General features: G+C 42.1%; 1 protein-coding gene across 1 annotated transcript in view; it reads right to left on the reverse strand.

The window, feature by feature from the left end:
* Window positions 1–21,346, reverse strand: part of LOC139351455 (solute carrier family 41 member 1-like) — a 23,681-nt gene extending 2,335 nt beyond the window's left edge. Inside the window, exons 1-8 of the mRNA XM_070993364.1 lie at window positions 19,789–21,346; window positions 17,855–17,962; window positions 17,337–17,408; window positions 14,762–14,906; window positions 14,477–14,623; window positions 13,968–14,112; window positions 13,744–13,823; window positions 1,947–2,081 (exon numbers count right to left, since the gene is read on the reverse strand). Coding sequence (XP_070849465.1) covers window positions 1,947–2,081; window positions 13,744–13,823; window positions 13,968–14,112; window positions 14,477–14,623; window positions 14,762–14,906; window positions 17,337–17,408; window positions 17,855–17,962; window positions 19,789–19,983 — 1,027 coding nt within the window. The 5' untranslated portion in view covers window positions 19,984–21,346. The remainder of the gene's footprint in view (window positions 1–1,946; window positions 2,082–13,743; window positions 13,824–13,967; window positions 14,113–14,476; window positions 14,624–14,761; window positions 14,907–17,336; window positions 17,409–17,854; window positions 17,963–19,788) is intronic.
* Window positions 21,347–22,646: the final 1,300 nt, after the last annotated feature.

Here is a 22,646-nt window from a genome sequence, read left to right on the forward strand (position 1 = left end):
TAGCCTGTCTCTCTCCCACGGTAACATAATCTGCCTACCAGCAAAAAGCTCACTAATTTACATGTTATATCTCCTTTTCAAAGTGGCATTTTCACACTTCAGTTTTTGTACGGCTTAAACAAACTAACAAACTGTTACCTTTGGACAGAGCCATGGGCTGATAACTGTTTCCTTTGGTTTCCAATATTAATGATAAGATGAGCTAATGCTGGCTGCAGCTTCATATTTTCCAGACAGTTATTGTCACCAAACTCTCAGCAAGAAAGTGAACGAGCGCATTTCCCAACATGTCAAACTATTCTTTTCTTCCAGTCTTTTCTCCCATTATTTACTAAAGAGGATAAATGTTACTAATTTTTACTCCTTTCTTTACTCCTCTCCTCCTGCTAGAGGCTTTGACAGATTAATCTCCATTTAATTCAGATGAACCACATCTTCTTATTTTATGCAATTAGCAGTACAGGAGATTCTCTACAAGAACCTGAAGGTACATGAGGCCCACTCTGTAGAGGTCAAAGATAGGTGCTACGTTTCTCTCCTGTGGAACCATCTTCCAGCCTTGGTCGGGGATGCAGACACCCTCTCTATGTTTAAGAGTAGGCTTAAAACTTCCCTTTGTGATGAGGCTTATAGTTAGAGCTGGTTCAGGCTTGCTTTGGACTATCCCCTAGTTATGCCGCTATAGGCTTAGACTGCCGGAGAGCTTCCCATGTTAGGCTGAGCTCTTCTCTTCCCCTCTTGCTCTCCATCTGTACACATTCATGTCCCATTAACACGTTACTAACTTGGCTTCTTCCCCGGAGTCTTTGTGCTTTCTTGTCTCAAAGGCTCCCATGGAGCTGGCTGGTGGCTGCGCTTGGATTGTGTATCATGTTTGCATCTACTGCCCACTGCTACTGTTATTACTATTAGTCATATGTCTATTATTATTATAGATATATCAAGATCATTATACGCATGTATACTATCATATATTAAAATAGTCATACAAATAGTCATATTTCTATTATTATTCTAGCTATTATTAGTAGTATTGTGATTGCTGTGCATCTCTCTCTCTCTCTCTCTCTCTCTCTCTCTCTCTCTCTCTGTCTAAGCCCAACTGATTGAGGCAGATGGCCGCCCACCCAGAGCCTGGTTCTGTTCGAGTGTCTGCCTGTTAGAGGGAAGTTTTTCCTGGCTGCCGTCACCAACTGCTTGTCCATGGGGGAATTTTTTGTCTCAGTAAATTAATGAGTATGATCTAGACCTGCTCTATACAGAAAGTGTCATGAGATAACTTTTGTTGTGATTTGGCACTACAAAAATAAAACTGAACTGAACAGTTTTCTTGTCTCTATTTTACATTAAAGTAATATCATTTTTGACACCTTGGGGCCAGAAGAAATCTGAAAGGAGCTGGCATTGCTATTATTGGCCTTTCAAGTTGTTGTGGTTTAATTGAGCAAACAAATGCTGACATACACATCTCACAAACACAGAACAGCATTCATATGGAGTTGTGTTTCTGGACCCTTGGTGAATAAGTTTCTAATTCACTCTGTTTGCCTCTGGTTTTGTCTCCAGTGGCTGCTTAGGTGAGCTACTGCATCAGCTGTATTTCTTCATTGTAATATTCACAGCTAGCTTCCTCTATCTGTCAGTTAGTCCTGGTCAAGCAGTGTACAGTTGGTTTGATGGAGCTAGTTTGCTGAAGTTTGCTCCTTGAAACATCACTAAACAGTAAATATATCACAAAACCAAACTGACTATCTTAAACAGACTGAAAAGCTCAGTAGAACTATACGCAGTGTTGCCAACAAGTTAAAGCCGTATTGTGATGTCACTGCACTTCACATGTATTTATCTGATTCATTCATGAGTAAAATATATTGTTGATACATGTTTGATTTGGTAATTATTTCTTGATCGAGGGATTTAAATCATGTATTTTTTTCTAATCTCACCTGAGGAGCAGAAGGTAGCACAGGGTCCAGGACAGTTCCCATTCATTTTAAATGGAAGTGCTCCAGGTACACTCCAGTAGTGGAGATAGGTGGACATCCTGCTGGCTTGGATGGCCACCAGATTTCCCCCTACACCTACATGGGTGTGGATGAGTACAGTGCATGTCAATTCCATTTCAAACATTTAATAAAAGTAGGAATAAGACAATGATAATTACAGCTGGATTTCAAGATTAGACTGAACGTGGCAGTGTGACGGTGGAGATGTGTTTGTTCTCTGAGACAAAAACAAAATAAGTTCCAGAACTTCATACTCAAATAAAATCATGTTTTCTTCACTTTTACAGTAAGTCAGCCATACGAGAGGCTGAGAGGCTACTATAGAATATAAGAGTAAACACTCTTGGAAAAACGATTGACCATCCAAAGAGTAATTATGCTTGAAATCTATTCAGCAGTTATTCCTGACTCGCAGGTTCCCACAGGACTTTTTTCTCTGAAGGCCTGGATGTTGTGTCATGCACATTGTAACACTGCTGGCTGATTTCCTTTGGAGTGAAACAAAACCTCTTGGCTTGCAGAGTTTTGGAGCACATGGATCATTTAGACTAAACAGGAGTGTTTCTGGCAGTGGTGGAATGTAACTAAGTACATTACTATGTAAAGTACTGCGAATCTTAGGTTAACAGTACCAACATGAACACATTTCTGACCTGCTAAAACTCTGCCACTTCAACAGTTTCTCTGGTGTTTCCTTTCTCTTAGCTGTGAGTTAAAGATTAGCTGTCATTTCTGTGCATGTGTGTGTGCATAGTCTAGGTAGTAATTATCACAACTGCATTGACGTTTACTTCCCTCCCTATAAGTTTTGCCTTATAAAGTATGCCAATTTTCATTTTACTTTCCATAGTTTCTGTTAGTTATTATGGATGTTTTGTGTTCAGACAAAAAAATAAAACTAAAAAATGTTCAACACATGGATCAGAGAAGGTTGTCAGTGCAGTAACGAGACTGCACAGCTTCGTCTATTTAGTAACAAAAACTCCAGAATAGAATATAGTATAATATCGTAACACGTTATGCTTGAGGAGGGCTTCTGCCACATGAGTATTTTTACTTTTGACACCTTAAGTACATTTTACTGACATTACTTATGTAGTTTTAAGTCACATTTTGAATTCAGGACATTCAGTTCTTTATTAAACTATAGTATTTCTACTTTTAATTCAGTAGAAGATGTGAAAACTTCCCCCGCCACTGTTTTAGGAAGAGCACTGAATTGGAATGCAAATGCATTTCCTGTACTTGGATTGCAATACATGTCAGAGTCTTTTGGTAGCACTGAGGCTGGCAGAGATGCTGCACAAACGGGAGCCAGTGAATGCATAGTTAGCATTCTGATCAGGCTTGTGGTTTATGTAAAGACCATTGTTATCCCTCTCTACTTAGTATGCTGCTTTGTGGGCAACAAACTTCAGTCAGTGAAGATCTGGCCCTATATGCCTCTCTGAGGTTCCTTTGACAGGGAGGAGACTAGTCAACTACAGCACTTTAAATACTTCATGATTGATTAATAGCTCAAATTTGAGGCCCTTTTAAATAATAATGGGATTAGCTGCTGGGCGTCTGCATGCTCCAACATTTTCCACATGACGTCAGTTGGAATGAGGCTTTTTTTTATTGATAATAATGAAGCTAATAATGAAGCTTAAATGCCATTCTTCAGAGATTATAACTGTTGAAACACCATGACCCCAAATCTCAGCTCTGCTTACTCCCTCGGGAAAATATGTCAGTGTTAATTTCTTTGCTTAAAGCATGTGGAGGAACTGTCAGAAACTGTTTCAGCTTCAATGAAGGGGATTATATCCACAATAATATCTTTTTTAGACAAAACCAATCAAAGTTATCATCCAAGTTTCGCCACACAAGGTCTTTAAAATGAGGATCCTCTCAATGTTGCTCAAGCACATTCAGTGCTGCTAAAAATCAGTGGCAGAGGAAGTATTTAGATGTATGACTTGTACAAAAGTAGTGATATCACAGCAAAACTACTTCTACTAGTCGTGGAAGTTCTGCTTTCAAGATATTATTAAAGTAACACTATGTAAGTCTTATCATAAAAAGTGGACATAAAGACATAAAGAGTGGACCCGGTCAGTGATATATGAATAAACGTGTACAAGAATATGCAGCTTTTTAATGTTGAAGCTATTCAAGATGAAGCTAATGCTACTTAGTATACATGCATCTTGTAATTTGAATGGAAAATCTTAAAGGCTGTGCACGCCCACAGTTCAACCACACAGGTATTTTCAATTATTCTGTCTAATTAGTGCTGTGCTTGATTGACCTTTGATCTGCCTCACCCTTTTGTTGTTGGTTTTATGTGGCAACTTAACCTGTTATCATTCTTATTAGTGGATAGAGTTTGATGAAATCACAAAAATCCCTGCACAGCTTCACTGAACTGACACCTGAACAGAGGTCTGATGACCTACAATACTTGACAACAACTCTGCACTTTTAATTTACAGAGTAACCAGTGACTTTAGCCGTCAAAAAATGTACTGACTGTAGTGAACATCTGAGCGTAGGCTGTATAAAAACTGTACGTCACCCTTAGGTTTCTGAAGAGCCATTGCTCAATGACCGTGGCTCCAGCTCCTGACTAATGCAAAAAAGGGCAAAGAGGTGGAGCTGAGGTGGGCCCAGTGAAGCTTGGTTGCTGAGATCTAGTGGTTAGCTGTCACTCAAAGCAGCCATGCCCACAATTATGCATAACTTTAACCCTTAATATAATTTAAAAGAGCGAATTATATTAATATAATGAAAGGGGAAATAAATAAACATAAAGACCAGAGCTGTTTTTTGTACCAGACTGGAAACGTTTATTTCTGCTGTAAAATTGGGCATTGTAATATGGAGGTCTATGGCTTGCTGTTGGAGCCAGTCTCAAGTGGCAATTTGAGGAATTTCATTTTTCAATATCAGGTCAAAATTTCAATTTGTCCAGTGCTTTGGTTTATGCTAAACTAAGATGGCAACACTATGCTAAGTACACCATCACAGACTTGCTTGCAAAAAGACTCTTTGTATTGTTTGTCAGCAAAAGGACGCTGGACAGACTGCCAAGACGGAGAAGAAGTCACTCACATTATTTGAACCTTCAGTTTCTAAGCAGTAAATACCTACCACATGATAACTCTGTATTGTAGTTGTAATGATATTTGTCATCATTCATCGTCAACAGTACTGTATGCCTTATGATGTATAAACAGTGAAGGAATACTTACAGTAACAGTGTCATATAGCACAGTTGTGATCATAAGATTGGATTAATATTTTACAAAACAAGTTCCAAAAAACAGTTTTTCTAAAGTCTTCCTGATCGCCTAATATCCTGTCTACAGTCATGTGTTGAAAAAGTACCCTGCCGTGATACTATCGCCTGTCACCAACGAACCTGTTGACCTGTGGAATGTTCCAAACAGGTGTTTTTGGAGCATTCCACAACTTTCCCAGTCTTTAGCTGCTCCTGACCCAACTTGTTTGAAACTGCATCAACTTCAGAATAAGCAAATATTTACAAAAATCAATGAAGCAGATGAGGTCGAACATTAAATGTTTTGTGTTTGTGCTGTTTTCAATTAAGATTATGTTGAAAATGATGAATAGGTTATCAGATTCTGTTTTATATGTTTTACATGGCGTCCTATCCTTTTGGAATCTGGGTTGTATTTGAATATGAAGAATGTATTTATCATTTACAGTATATCAATTATAGTAACCCATTACTTGTCTGCATGTATTTATTTATAAATGCTTCCATTTCTCTCTCATGACAAATGGCATGGAAGCAAAATGACTGAAAAAGATTTTAACCTCATAAGAATTCAATACCAAATTTGTTAGATTTAATCTGTGCTGTCTTTGAAGTTAGATAAATAAATTGATAAGTTAAATAAGTTAGTTAAAATGATTTAAAATGTTAAAAAGCTATTGCCAGTTGGATTTGAAAACAGCGTCGGAGTGAGCGCTCTGTTTTGTTGTTTGGTTTTCGGAATTAGCCACAGAGTGAGCGCTCTTACCTCACAACCTATCTTTGACGTTACCGTGTTTCTTGCTAGCTAGCTTCATCTCTCACGTCGAGCAGACAGCCAAGTCGGTCAGAGCCGAATTCACGATGTTGCAAATGTTTTTATGATACGCTTCTGCCTTGGAGATCATTAGTCTGTAAGTAAAATGTGTACATAAACACAATGTTTTGATAAGTAGTGAAGTTGTGTCTTATGTAGTATATTGCAGATTTGTATGTCGGTAAAAACTTTATGCTCGGTTGCCATAGTTACGTGTGTATACTTACCGTCAATGTGAATATGTCAGTGCTTATATACTGATCCTTTTTTATTTTCTCTGTAATGTTTCAGTTTTACATGAAAGAAAGAGGTAAAGACTCAAGTAAAATACGGGAAAAGCAAGCCCTGTGTGTTTATTTGAAGACCCCTTTTTGGACGTTAACTAGCTGTCTAGCTACGCACAAGAGCACGCGCTGCGAGGGCAGCATAGTAAAAAGACTAATCTACGGCGGGCTCAAGCACTACAAAACATTATTCAGCAAGCATGAGTCTACGCTCAGGGAAAAGTTACCATAAGGAGCACACCACTGTGCAGCAAAATGAAGCTAGTGGAGGTGAAGAAACCGAAGAGCAGATGCTTCCTCAGTCATTCGATGCTAAGTCACAGTCATCCAGAGCATCCACTAGACTCTCTCAGCGTTCATCATCAACAGCCACAAAAGCACAATTAGTTTACGCCGAAAGAGAAGCTAACATGATGAAACAGAGAGCAGAACTGGATGCAAATCTCCATCTTCTGAAGTGTGAAAGAGCTGTTGCTGCAGCTGAAGCTGAAATGGAAGCCTATGAGGAAGCTGAAGTGGAAAGCGGGGAGCTCACACAAGAACCCTGTGACACAGACAAGCCCATCAGTCCTGTACAACGCACATGTGAGTACATCCAGCAGCATTTTGCAGAACTGCCCTCAAAACGTGTAACAGTGGAGTCTGATGAGAGTAAAATAAACACACAGGCTGTGAACAAAGACATAAAGAAAGAGCCTACAATGAACACAGACAATATTCAGCCTCACAGTACTCCAAAATACACAACCAATCCAGAAAGAGAATACTTACCTGAGCCAAAAGGTGCTCATGAGGACTTTGCAAGATATCTCATTCGGAGAGAAATGATAAGCACTGGGCTTCTGCAATTTGATGATAAACCTGAAAATTATTGGTCATGGAAGGCCTCTTTTCTAAGTGCAACAAAGGATTTGAATCTCTCTACCAGGGAGGAGCTAGACCTGTTAATAAGATGGTTGGGAACCGACTCATCAGAGCAGGCAAAGAGAATTCGTGCGGTGCATGCCCTCAATCCTGCAGCAGGTGTCAATATGGTGTGGCAACGTCTCGAGGAGAGTTATGGAACACCTGAGGTCATCGAGGACGCACTGCTAAAAAAGATTGAACACTTTCCAAGGTTGACTAACAAAGACAATGTCAAGCTGAGAGAGCTAGGTGACATCCTCCTCGAACTGGAGTGTGCTAAGCAGGACGGCACCCTACCAGGGCTCGCATATCTGGATACACCTCGTGGGATAAAACAAATAGTAGAAAAACTCCCCTTTAACCTCCAAGAAAAGTGGACAGCTGTTGGAAGCAACTACAAAGAGGATTACAGAGTGGCTTTTCCTCCCTTTTGTGTCTTCTCCAATTTCATTCAACGGCAAGCAAAAATAAGAAATGACCCAAGCTTCTTTCTATCCACCCCCAGCAGTCATGTGTCTTGTAGACCAGAAAAGCTTGTACAGCCTCATCGTAAAACCTCTGTGACTGTACACAAAGTAGATATCCCTGCAGAGCAATCAAGCATCCAAACCGATCCTGTTCTGAAGAAATTAGAGGAGCCCGATCGTCAGTGTCCAATACACAAAAAACCGCACCCATTGAAAAAGTGCAAGCTCTTCAGAGGCAAACCCCTGGAAGAGCGCAAAGCCTACCTAAAAGAGAATCGCATCTGTTATAGATGTTGTGGTTCTGTTCAACACATGGCAAGAGACTGTAAGGTAACCATCAAGTGTTTAGAGTGCAACAGTGAGAAGCACATCGCCGCACTGCATCCAGATCCCCCTCTCACACCCACACAGAGTGCTGTAGCTGAAGGAAGCAACAGCGGGGAGCACGGTGAATGCTCATCTTCAGTAACCTCTAAGTGTACAGAGATTTGTGGCCAGGCCGACAGTCTACGCTCGTGTTCCAAAATCTGTTTAGTGAGAGCTTTTCCAACAGGGAAAAAAGAGAAGGCAATTAGAATGTATGCGGTGCTGGATGAACAAAGTAACAAGTCCCTCGCCAAAACAGAATTCTTTGACCTTTTCAAAGTAAAAGCCAGCCACACCCCATACACCCTAAAAACATGTTCTGGGAAAATGGAGACTTCAGGAAGGAGAGCCGTTAATTTCTCTATCGAGTCCACTGATGGGAAACTCCAGCTTCCCTTACCCCCCTTGATAGAGTGTGACATGGTGCCGGATGACAGGTCAGAAATTCCCTCTCCAGAGGTCGCACGCCACCACCCCCACCTGCTCTCAGTTGCTGATAAGATTCAACCTGTAGACCTAGATGCTCCGATCCTTCTGCTCTTAGGGAGAGACATCCTACGGGTGCATAAAGTGCGTGAGCAAATAAATGGGCCCCATAATGCACCTTACGCTCAGCGGCTAGACCTCGGCTGGGTCATCGTTGGAGAAGTGTGCTTGGGAACAGTTCACAAGCCATCAGAGGTCAGTGTTTACAAGACTAACATGCTGAACAATGGTCGTACATCCTTTCTAAAACCATGTCCAAACAGCATCCATGTGAAAGATGACTACGGGTACATAACACAATATCATGGTTCAGTCTTTCCTGCTTGTGACAAGAATACAAGGCCCACCCTCAGTGCAGACAATCTGGGGTGTTCAGTGTTTGACAGGTCTAAAGATGACAACAAACCAGCACTGTCCATGGATGACAAACATTTCCTTACCATCATGGATGCAAAGGTCCATCAAAACGAAGGGAACAGCTGGGTGGCTCCTTTACCCTTTCGCTGTCCAAGAAGACAGCTTCCGAGCAACAGGGAGCAAGCTTTAAAACGTCTCTGTTCACTACGGAGGACTTTGGTGAAAAACCCAGAGATGAAAGATCATTACATTAAGTTCATGCAGAAGATGTTGGACAGTGATCAAGCTGAGTCTGCTCCACCTTTGGACAAAGACAAAGAACATTGGTACTTGCCCACATTCGGTGTGTACCACCCGCAAAAGCCAAACCAGATACGGGTCGTGTTCGACTCGAGTGCTGCATGTGATGGGACGTCTCTTAATGATGTTCTCCTTAGTGGGCCAGATTTGAACAACACTCTGTTGGGCGTCCTCTTGCGGTTCAGGAAAGAACCTGTGGCTTTTACAACAGATGTCGAGCAAATGTTCTATTGTTTTGTTGTCCAAGAAGACCATAGAGATTTCCTTCGGTACCTCTGGTATGAGGACAACGACATCAACAAAGCAGTGGTAGAATACAGGATGAAGGTCCATGTGTTTGGAAATAGCCCCTCACCTGCCGTTGCTATCTACTGCATGAGACGAGCAGCTCAAGAGGGTGAACGAGAACATGGTTGTGATGCAAGACAATTTGTTGAAAGACAGTTTTACGTTGATGACGGTCTCATGTCAGTTGCCACACCTGAAGAGGCAATAGATCTTCTCACACGGACCAGACAGATGTTAGCAGAATCCAACCTGCGACTTCACAAAGTGGCATCAAACAGCAGCCAGGTAATGGAAGCCTTCCCAGCAGAGGACCGAGCAAAGGATCTAAAGGATCTCGACCTTGGAATGGATCCTCTCCCTCTTCAGAGGAGCTTGGGGCTTTCCTGGAACCTAGAGACTGACAGCTTTACTTACCTGGTGTCCCAGGAAAAGAAGCCATTCACACGAAGAGGTGTGTTGTCGACAGTTAACAGTTTGTACGACCCCTTGGGCTTTGTAGCTCCAATAATAATGCAAGGGAAAGCCCTGGTCCGCGAACTGTCATCTGAACAAAGAGAGTGGGATGATCCTCTCCCCCCAGAAAAGGAAGCAGAGTGGATCCTATGGAAGGACTCTCTGAAGGCTCTTGAAGATCTGCAGATCCAGCGGTGCTACATTCCAATCTCACTGTCTTTAACACAAGAGAAAGAACTGTGCATCTTTTCAGATGCCTCCACAGTAGCTATTGGAGCTGTAGCCTACTTGAGAGCTGCTGACATTGGAGGACAGTATCATGTCGGATTTGTCATCGGGAAGTCAAAACTGGCTCCTCGTCCTGCCCACACCGTTCCACGTTTGGAACTCTGCGCGGCTGTTCTTGCTGTTGAGGTATTTGAGCTGATCAGAGATGAGATGGACATTAAAGTGAGTACTGTAAAGTTTTTCACGGACAGTAGAATTGTGCTTGGGTACATACACAACTCCACAAGAAGGTTCTATATGTATGTTTCCAATCGGGTAACACGGATTAGAGGATCCACACACCCAAACCAATGGTATTACGTGCCTACAAACCTGAACCCGGCAGACCATGCTACCAGGTTTACATCAGCAGCTCAACTCCAACACAGTAACTGGTTCACAGGCCCTGCCTTCTTGTTTTCCAACAAAGCAGCAGAGACACCTGAAGCAAGTCTTTACGACCTCATCGAGCCTGAAGCTGACGACGAGGTTCGTCCTGAGGTTGTTACTCTGGCAACCAATGTGTCAGAGCCCCTATTGAACTCACAACACCTTGAGCAGTGCTCGAGGTGGAGCACACTCTGTCGTACCTTGGCCAGGCTCATTCACGTTGCAGCATCCTTCAAAGGAAAAACAGATGACGGAGAAATGAAAGGATGGAAATGTTTCAAAGAAATGCCCAGCATATGTGAACTTTCACGAGCCAAGGTGCTAATCATTCAGTCTGTCCAGCACACAGCCTTTAAGGAGGAATTCAAATGTCTTAAAGAAGGCAGACAGACAATTATGAAGCGAAGCACACTCAAGAAGCTCAATCCAGCAGTGGATAAAGATGGCCTGTTGCGTGTCGGAGGTCGTCTCTCCTCTGCCGAGCTGACAGAAGAGGAAAAGCACCCATTGATCATTCCACACGGCCATCATATTGCTACGTTGCTTATCAGGCATTTCCATGAACAAGTGGCTCACCAAGGGCGACACGTTACTGAAGGAGCTATCCGAGGTGCTGGATACTGGATAATTGGAGGCCTTGATGTCTTCGGGCCATGGACCATCATGACACGCCGCACAAGAGGAGGAAGTGCGGAGAGCAAGCGATGGGCTGTGCTCTTTACGTGCATGTCAACCAGAGCAGTGCACATTGAACTGATTGAAACCATGTCAACTGACAGTTTTATCAATGCTCTGAGGAGGTTCTTCTCAATTCGGGGTCCAGCAAAACTTCTGCGTTCCGACAGAGGGACAAACTTTGTAGGAGCTTGCAAGGATTTAGGTATGAACACAGATGGCACAGTAATCAAGAACTACCTACAAGAGAAAGGATGCTCCTGGGTGTTTAATCCTCCTCACGCGTCCCACATGGGTGGCTCCTGGGAGCGGCTTATTGGGGTTGCCAGGCGCATTCTGGACGCAATGCTGCTTCAAACAGGACCAACACGACTCACACATGAAGTCCTGAGCACCTTCATGGCGGAGGTGACAGCGATCATGAACTCAAGACCCCTTGTGCCCATATCCACTGACCCAGACAATCCTGCAATACTCACCCCAGCTATGCTTCTTACTCAGAAGATGAGTGCTATTTCAGCCCCAGCTGGAAACTTTGACTCGATGCAGTTGTATGGAAAGCAGTGGAAGCGAGTGCAGTGTCTTGCCGACACATTCTGGAAGAGATGGAAAGGAGAGTATCTGTCTACTCTACAGAGCCGCAGGAAGTGGACGACAGATAAGCCAAATGTAAAAGAAGGAGATGTTGTCTTATTGAAAGACAGCCAGGCCCACAGGAACGAATGGCCAATGGGACTGGTTGTTAAGACCTTGCCAAGCAGTGACGAGAGGGTCCGCAAGGTGGAGGTACGGACTGTGAAGGATGGGACAGCCAAGTTGTTTCTAAGGCCGGTGTCCGAGATTGTAGTCCTTCTTTCTGAGTCTCAACAAAAAGACTTGTGTTGATGTTATTGCCAAAGAACATTCCCCCTTAAATTTGATTGTATCTGTATTGACATTTATTTGTAGTGATATAATGCTATTATATCAAGCGGGGAGTGTGCTGTCTTTGAAGTTAGATAAATAAATTGATAAGTTAAATAAGTTAGTTAAAATGATTTAAAATGTTAAAAAGCTATTGCCAGTTGGATTTGAAAACAGCGTCGGAGTGAGCGCTCTGTTTTGTTGTTTGGTTTTCGGAATTAGCCACAGAGTGAGCGCTCTTACCTCACAACCTATCTTTGACGTTACCGTGTTTCTTGCTAGCTAGCTTCATCTCTCACGTCGAGCAGACAGCCAAGTCGGTCAGAGCCGAATTCACGATGTTGCAAATGTTTTTATGATACGCTTCTGCCTTGGAGATCATTAGTCTGTAAGTAAAATGTGTACATAAACACAATGTTTTGATAAGTAGTGAAGTTGTGTCTTATGTAGTATATTGCAGATTTGTATGTCGGTAAAAACTTTATGCTCGGTTGCCATAGTTACGTGTGTATACTTACCGTCAATGTGAATATGTCAGTGCTTATATACTGATCCTTTTTTATTTTCTCTGTAATGTTTCAGTTTTACATGAAAGAAAGAGGTAAAGACTCAAGTAAAATACGGGAAAAGCAAGCCCTGTGTGTTTATTTGAAGACCCCTTTTTGGACGTTAACTAGCTGTCTAGCTACGCACAAGAGCACGCGCTGCGAGGGCAGCATATAATCACTGTGTGGTGTGTGGTCAGGAAAACCTGGGCTTCACTATGTGCTGTGGAGAGGTGTGGGGCTTTGTTTCCTGTGCTTCCTTTTTTGGCAGAGGCTGGGTGTGTTTCTCCAGGTGGCTGCGAGCTGGTCCCTACTCAGCTGGGACTCATCACAATCAGCACAGTGTAAGGACTGTGGACTAGTCTTGTCGCCAAATTGTTTCCGCAACTCTGTGCTATTGCTTGCCAGTTATGAGTGTTAGTTATCATCGAGTGTTTGTTCTTCATTGTATATTCTTAGTACCTCCACCTGCCTTAAGCCTCCAACCCTCAACCACCACCACCGCCTTGCTCCACCTGTGCCTTCATCACCGACCACCACCTATTCTTCCCTTTCTCCCATTCACTAAAATTTCCAGTGATCAATGTCAAGTTGTGCACTTTCAAAAACTTTGTTGGGGGGGCTGACAAATTCAGATAGAAAATTCAAGTGCTCAAATTAAAACTGGTAGAAATCTATGTAATGGAGCTTCACTTAAGACTTGAGTGTTTTTTTTTTCTCTCTCTCTCTCAAGCTACTATTTACAACATGAAGAATAAACCTTGAAGCTCAGAATCTTCATGGTTTTAAACATTTTTAAAGCACCAGTGAATGATTTGTACATGAGTATAAAGAGCATTTATTTATATACTGTTTTTTTTTTATGTATTACTTGTGAATGTTAAATAGTGGTTAACATTAGACTTAAAGTTTTACCATTAAGTCTGATGGATGAGATTATTTTTGCATGGAGTTCATCTTCATCCACTCACCATTGATGACTGGTGTGAAAACTGCCATACCTTCATAGTTTGGATTGCTCACTGTCTTATCCAGAATCAGACCACCAATACTGGGAAGAAGACAACATAAATATGTCTGAGTGGGAGGCCTGTGTAAAAATCTATTACTCTCCTAACATTATTGATTTATTTAAATGACATAAACATTTATCTGAATATTTCAAAACAGTAGTGATCAGAGAAGCTCGGCTCACCTGCTGATGGACATGGCCAAAATAACAGGTTGCCAACCTGACTTTAGGACCTCTCTGATTGGTGGAGAGCGCCTGGCAACGATAACCCACACTGGGATAAGGAGCAGGAAGAAGCCACACACCACAGGGGGCAGGTACCACATGTCTGGAGAGCAACATAGCGCAGGAAACACCTGTCAAAACCTTTGATTACCCTCTTCATATGATACAGACATTGGTGTGTATAGATTTAATTTGTTTTGTTTTGTTTTGTTTTTGAGAAGGGGAGAAACATTGACTGAGATATCAGATTCTGACCATGACAGAAATGAAAAAAGACAACAGGAAATTATATAGTGCTTCTCTCTTCATGCAGAGCAGGAGTTTCAGTGCTGCTGTCTGGCATCAAAGGTGGACTATGCTGCCCTCTTCTGGCTGAGAGGGGACTAGTCTCCATACATGTCGCAGGTGCAGACAGTGTACTGAAAGTGACTCATGGAGCTTTCTTGATGTAACGTGTGACCTCTGACCTCTGTAACAGAAAAACAGGCTGCTGACCCCAGCAAGCAGAGACAGAGTGATGAGGTCTCCAAGGCTGGCGGCGATGGGCGTGGCTACATTATCTGGGTTGATGCCCACTTTCCTGGATCCAATAATCACTGCCACCATCACCAGACCTGACAGAGCACAAGATGGAGACATGGAAGTGAAATACAGTGAGCTCATAAATTCCACTGTGCTCTACGCTCTATTCTGTGTATCTACTGCATTCTCAGCCATTCATCGCTCTGCAGCAGTTTGTGCCTTTGTCTGACCTAGAGACAGTGCAGCAATGAAAGCAGTGGTGACGCTGCTGGCACACAGGACAGCAGCCTGGGTAACATCCACTCTCCCCCTGGTCAGATCGCCAAGACCCACTGCAGCAACCGCTGCCAGGAAGCCCACAACTGTGGCCTGGACCTGGGGATGAAGGACGGGGAAAAGAGACATGAGGCTTAATCATCCATAGCACATATCTCATTATATGTCTATCCACTCATCTGTTTCCTCCTCTGTCTGTCTCAGTGAGAAGAGAACACAAAAGGACAAAATATTTACAGGAAGACACTGTAAGAGAAGCACTGTATGTGTGGAGAATGTGTGACAACTAGAAAAGTAGACAAAATGCAGTGCAAGACACAACCATATGGAATCCCAAAAACAAAACACCACAAATAAACAATTGTGTGAATAAACTGTGTGGAATATATAAATGAATCAACATTTTCTTAAATAATTGAAGAAATGATTAATCACCTCATTGTTACGAAAAGCTAATTCATCATTAATTTTTCTAATGACATAATTTTCATAAATATGATTTCTATTTCACAACAGACATTTCTATATAGAGAGCAGAATCCATTGTATTAGTTTCCTTCCTTATATGTGTGGGAGACATCAGAAATTCTTGAAGGAGTTGTAGTGTAATTGTTCTTACACAGACATGTGATGACTTGAGAAACAGATGTATAGCTTTTTCCTGACAGATATGTGACGACTTGAGAAGAAAACACTGTTAACAATAGTGGCGGATAGTAGCTGATTTGCTGAGTGTGACACTGTAGTAGAAATAGAGAAATGGAGAAATCATGAAATCATAGAGCACTCTTATCAGCTGCTTTCTGAGACTCCCCCATGACCTTGCAGGTGTCTTGGCAGCTGCTTCGTCTTTGTGTGGTGAGCAGTATATAAGACAGAACACAGACCACTGTAGGTCAGAGTCCTTCAGGCTTGCATGCTGTGCATTTCTGAACATATTCCCCTATATTGTCGACAATAAAGTATTTTGCTCCTCGGACTTCTGACTCTTGCAGATCTTTATAGAATACCTTCAAGAGGATTTTTCCTGAACAATTGGACAGCTGAATTTGAGTGGGGTTTTTTTTTTGGCCCTTTGTGGTTTGTAAACTTGATTTCAACATTCCACAACAGAGTCTGACATGAACAGTTTTTCCACTCTTGGCTGCTCTTAATTACAGTTTAAATAATAGGACTTGAACGCAGCATCAGCCTTGTTAAACAAACGAAATAAAAGAAGTTTGTTTCTGTCTGAGTTTATTTACAGCAGTAGCTAGTTAGTTGATTCAGAATTGCTTTGACATTGTTACTGCACAAGCTAACAGTAGCTAACTGGCTAATTCTGGTAGCAGTTGCTGTGAAAGCACATTTGATTGGATGAAAGAAGAGGGTGGTGAGTGACATAATGAAATAAAAATGGGTATAATATAAAACTGCTATTCTGAATATAACATTTCATAATAATGAGTTGAGTTTTAATAATTCCTTAGAATGATCATTCTAATGCTACGTTCTAATAATTGGTACTTTTTAACAATTATTTCATGCATTGTTTCATTTATATCTTTTACAATTTTTCCTCAAGTTCTTATTTTATTTATTTATTCAATATTGAACACTTTGGGCCTCCAGAAAGGCAAATCTTGTTGCTGCCTAAGGAGTTTGGTTGGCAGGATCCAACATGGAGATCCCAGAGGCCATTATCCGGCGAGGGCAGCATTATACCTACACACTGAAATACTGTATAAACTACTAGATAAAGTAAGACAATCTTTTCTCCTAATTTCAGTTATGCTAATGTGATATGAATGAAAAATACATGTTATCATAGAGAATGAGCTGACCTATTAAGCTCTTTATCTGAAAATGATTTCTTTCTCTAAGCGTTCTTTGTTTCATTTTTAGCAGTGATTTTGCCACTTCACATATACTTGTTAATATAAACTCACTAGCACTTTGCCTGTTAATGGGTATGTGTATTCACATATTAATCATATTCTACTGGCCACTTCACAACTGAGCTGCAAGGCCAGCCAATAAATTACACAGGGAACTAAAACGAAGACATTAGGAATGGTAATAGCTTAGCATTAGTTATAGCTATCATGCATTTTTTTTCTTCTTCACCTTTAAATTCAGCTCTGGCTCATAATATTTTGTGTATCAAACTTTGACAACCACCATCACTCACAGGATGAACTCAGTGAAAAGTCTTAAAGGTAAACACTGATACAGTATGTATGTAGCCTGCTGTGAGTACAACCTAATACAAAGAATGTCATAGCTGCAATGGAAGAATCAGAGCAATTTTGGATTTATGCTCCAATATCCTGTCATAACTACCACTTGGAAAGCATCTCCAACTCTTGTCTTGTGTGTTTAATTGGCTGTGATGCATTAGTGAAGTGTTTTGAATGGGAGGACGAACTTATCATGCCAGCAAAGCTTCTTGAGTTAAATGGGAATTGTCTTGAAGCCAGCACAGATGGACCAAAGTGATGGAGTGTCTTATTAATAGAACGGTGAGTGTGCGGTGGAGCAGTGTGTCACCTGAATGAGGGCCAGATTACAGAGCACCATCCTCCACTGCTGCTGTGCCTCATCCATCTGCCCTGTGTTGGCCTGCGGATGGAAATGGGTTCATGTCATCACAATTCTCAGTCACATGGTGTTCAGAAATTTAATGGCCACTAATTGTCAACAGCATCTTGCAATTACCCTGACAAATGTTCTGATTTCTCTACAGTGTGCATAGCTAATGATTATCACTCTGTGGTCAGGCTGCTTACTGTGTGACAGTCACATGCTTTGATAATCAGTTATTATCTATGGATGCTGAAGTTATGACTCCTGCTGCCAACGCATATAGTTCTCTGTGGTTTGTGTGGAACTGGCTGAAATTTGCTGATGTTAGGAGAGTAAGAGTACAGAGGAAGTGTTACCTACACAATTAGTCAGCTTGTTTTGGAAGTTGGTGCCGACTGTGTGAGCAGTGCCACACGTCCTACATTAAGAGCTCCATTGTCTGCGTGTGTGTTCTTTTTGTGTGTGAGTGTGTTTCCACTCACTGCTGTTGACAGTCTGGATGCCAATGTCATCTCCAGATTCCCCTTCAGCCCCACTAGGGCTGGCACCAAGATAAACACCTCCGAGATCTCCTTAAACACCTCCCAGTGCTGAAACACACCACAGTGGTCTTTGAATGCACCTTCTGCTGCCAACAAGCTCGTACATACATTGCAGTGAAACTACCGGATGTTTAGTCATGAATTACACCTGCAATAAACAATTTTGGCACTTGGAGGTAGCAGTAATTATACATAGCATTGACATATCAAACTTGTTAGCAAACAGTTGAGTCATGTTTCTGGGCACCTGTTGAATGTAAGTTCAACTGAACTGAACTGAAATGTTCATGAGTATAATTTCAAAGTTTACTTTTACGTGCACACATTCTCCCATCAAGTTTGTTTTTTAGATAACAGCTTTTGCTTGGGATGCGACGTACGGCCCTGTTTTGTGACTGTTGGACTTGAAATTGTATTTTTAATTCATTCATGAATATGTATTATAATTAAAATAGAGTATATTAACTTGTAAAATCCCTGGGATGTTGTAATTACTTATTTTACATGAAAAAGTTAATGTGAACAGATGTGCGCAGGAATTTTTGAATATTGTGTGCTTCGCTTTGATGTCAGTATATTGGTGAAATTCTTGCATAACAGTTATTCATAAAACATGTCAGAATATAGAAACTGACTCACTTTTAAAATTTGAAGACTGCACTTGTGACCGAATGTCATTGAGACGTTAAAGACTGCAGATGAGACATTGCCACCTGAGATCTGTTCAACTTTCAACTTTTTTCAGTGTTGAAATGTTTGCTGGTTGTCAGCTGAAACTCATTACAAGGCTCTGTAAAGCGCACGGGAGCTGCAGATTCAGGCAGTGTAGGTTCAGCAAACCCTTTCACATTGTTTCGCACTGCCATTTCATATATTGTTGTTAGAAAGATTGAAGTCTTATCATCTTTAAAGAAGTCTAAAGAACCTGAAAATGGAGGTCAGTGTTTCTTATGTTCAGTGCACCACCAGTGTCAATTATTCTGTCAAAACACATCATGTTTCCACTTTTTTCAAGGCCCTGAGAATCTATTTTCTCACTCAACGTCTCACTCTTGAGTGATGTGGTCATACATTATTTCACATCATTTCTTTTTGAAGTGGGCGAGTGGACTCCCTCGCAAAAAAAAAAGTAATGTCAGGTACTTTTCTCCATCAGTACAAATTTAGCTACATTTAAATCAAAATGTAATGACAGGTGTTGTTTGCCTGAGTTCAGAGCACACAGTCATATCTGTCAATCATATTTGATCAAGCCACACCTACACGGTCCTGATGAACCAGACTAGATTTTTTTCAAAACTTTGTTGCTTTAGTCATGAATATTTGAGAGAAACAGGGCCTTTAAGACACTTATTAGCCATGCTATGATGCATACATAGGTGCTATGAATTTAACATGCTCCAAACTCAACTGTTTGACCAGTGAGTGTTCAATGACTGATAAATGCCTGTATTTCCATGTAATGCATCAGCTCTTCATGCTTCAGCTAGCAGCTGGCTGGTCTGCTGCATAATTCAGGGTGTCAGTCATGCCATTGTTGCTGGTGAGGTATTTACAAAAGGTTAAACAGGGAAAGAGCTCTTAGGTGGCTCACTTCCATCTGACTGGGTTTCTCATGCTGCTGTCTGCTTCACTGTGTCCTGTATGTTCTGCTGTTTGTTTGTACAATTGCACAGGTGCAGCATCAGTCATGTCTTCTGAACATCAAAAAAAAATTTAATTCATGAATGTGTGGTGCTCATGAAAGCTTCATCATATTAGCTATGCTAGGTGTTAAGAATCAAATATACTGTTTAGAAATTAGTGTCCTAACAAACTGTTATCAGGTGAATCATGTCATCTCGCATGCACAGAAACACTTTTTTTTTCCATACTTGCACTATGTCCATGACAATCCCAGCTGCCACCATGCCCAGGCCGGACAACAGGTACGGTAGCAGGACCTGGGATGCAATGATCCATGAGCTCTCTGGCAGGACACCGCAGGCAGAGCGGGTTAGTTTGCATGAGAAGCCCCTCAGCTTCTTCCCCTGGAAACGCAGCTCCAGAGCCAGATGGGTCACCACCATGGTCGATTGCTGTTAACCCATCCCTGCCTGGAAAGTGCTGGTAAGGAGGGGTAGCTCTTCTGCACCACAAAAAACAGCTTCCACACGTTTTGTTCAATCAGTCAGGCTGATTTGAGAAGGACGCAGTGATCCACAGGGAGCAATAACCAGGCAGAAAAGAAGATCTGCCGTCTTCACCTCACCCCAGACTCGTTCAAAAGTCACAGGAAATGCTTTCTTCCTTTATTTTTCCTGAAAACTGTTCTTCTTGAAGTAGCTTTGCAAAAAAAAAAAAAAAACTGCAACAAAGAGGGATTCGACAAGCTTGTTTTGCCCTTCACCTGTCACTCCAGCACTGGTGGGGCAGCAACACAAAGGACTTTTGCAAATGGTGGACTCGACAGAGGAAGCTGCTTTCATCCACTTGAATGGAGCACACACACATGCACACACACACGCACGGGTCCACTTGACTGCAGGTCTGTGAGGCCTCTTATGACACTCTGCTACTGACAGACTTCCACACACAGACACAGACACACACACCCACACACACATGCAGACGCTACAGCCACTCACACACTCTTCCTCTCCTCATGCCTCACTCTTCAGCAGCCGGGCAGCCGAGGCAGAGCGTTGGAATCCCGGTCTCTCGCGGGGCCTGAAGAAGGTCCAGGTCCTGTGGGACAAGGACATCCAGAAGGCCAGCAATTTCTTCTCAGCCCTCCTATGCTGTCGTTCCTTCTCCTCCTTCTCCCTCCACACCTCCTTCTCTTTCTCCTCGCCGCTGTGCTGATGCCCTGTGTGAACTTGACCACTCTGGAGCCCTTTCCTCATGTTGATCAGGGGAACACCGGGACGTCCGTCCAGGCTGCAATCTGTGTGAAGGGACACTGACGGACAGTGTGACGTCGGAGGTTCGTCTGAAGAGGCACGGAAACCGTCGTGTCTCTGCCAGGGCTTCCCTCTGCTTCCAGACAGATAGATGAGTCGTGACAGCACTCCGTGGTGGAGGGAGGGACAAGACGGAGGACAGTGTGTGTGAGTGTGTGTGTGTGTGTGTGTGTGTGTGTGTGTGTGTGTGTGTGTGTGTGTGTGTGTGTGTGTGTGTGTGTGTGTGTGAGGGTAGATGATGCTGCAGACGTCTGAGTATAAACAAGGTGACCCGACTGTATCAGGACTCTTCTCTCTTCAGTTTCCCTCTTCTCCTGCTTTCTTTTAGACCAGTCCAGAGGATACTGCAGTTGTGCTCTGCTCCTCCTGTCCCTGCTCTTCGATGTCCTCACTGTAAGTGGATGACGCACTCTGAGCAGCAGCAGGTGCTGTACCTGTCACCAACACGTGGTGCTGCTGCTGCCTGGGAAGGACACAGTTTACCCTCTTTGATTGGAGAAAACACACAGGCTTCCACTAACTGTCATCCCCCTGGTCTTTTTCCAGACTTCCTTACGTCACCCAAGTCTGTTTCGATCTTTCTGTCTCTGTTACGTAATTTGCTATTCCATATTACATAAATATTTGCCATGGTCTGGCATAGATAAAAACCAATATCTCCGATCCTACACATGAACTGCTATTTAGGTGTAAAAGAAAGACAAAAACAAAACAAATTCTAATTCTTAGTTTTGGGTCTCCGCTCACTCCTTTGTTCACACTATACAATGTAACACGTGGGAGGAATATATGCCTGTATGTGTCAAGAACATGTCCTCACACACACATAAACACACACACGCACACCTACACACCCACAAGGGCAGTGACTCAGCTGAAAAGTGTCCTTGAGACATGGCTTGGAATGGGCACTCCAGTGTCTGCAGCTCCCCCCTCTGACTTCTGGATGTAATTTGAATTGTGAAGCAACAGCTGCTAAAGATCGGTTAATGATGGTTTATGGTGTTTGTACTCATATACTGAGGAGTCATATCACTCAGTATTAGAATTGTCTTTCATCTTTTTGAAGATCAACTTTTGTCAAATAGGTAATGTAAAAAAAAAAAAAAATAAATAAAAAAAAACAGGGATGAGAAGGTCTGATATGCATCAACGTTTGCTGGTAGAACTGAACTCAGGCCACCACAGTGAGACAACCTTCACAGCTTTTTGGAATTCCTGAACCTGTCATTACTTTTCATATAACACACTGGCCTCTGTCCAAATGTGGAAGCAGTGGCAACTGCTTCTGTCAACACTGCTTCTGTCAGTGATTCACTGAAGCTCTCTGTGGTGAGCAGTGAATGAGACACAACACAAAAGGAGGTGCGATCGCTTTTTGATTCAAGTTCCTTGCTTTCTCTCTTTTCATTAGACATAATGCAGCTCACAGCCATAACAATAATATACACTAATATTCAAATGTGATCCAATTGTCCCTCCCAATAATGCCATGCTACACAGGAAACCATGCACAGCCATCTGAAGTAAACTTTAGCAAATGTATCATGCATCATCACAATTAAACTAAATAAATTGCCATTAACTTGCAAATATTCCAAAAAATAATAAACAATGGAAAACTAGAATGGAAATGTTATCTTGTGTGGATCTTGTGTGAGTGTTAATGTTGGCTACAATACTATCGATTGTGGTAGTTAAAGCCAATAAATATTGTGTCACAATGTTATGCTAAATTCCTGTCAGAATGTTAGCTAGCTAGCATACATACTGTACATTTGTTGTATTAG

The sequence above is a fragment of the Chaetodon trifascialis genome, chromosome 3 (genome assembly GCF_039877785.1).
Source record: "Chaetodon trifascialis isolate fChaTrf1 chromosome 3, fChaTrf1.hap1, whole genome shotgun sequence".
Classification (NCBI taxonomy): Eukaryota; Metazoa; Chordata; class Actinopteri; order Chaetodontiformes; family Chaetodontidae; genus Chaetodon; species Chaetodon trifascialis.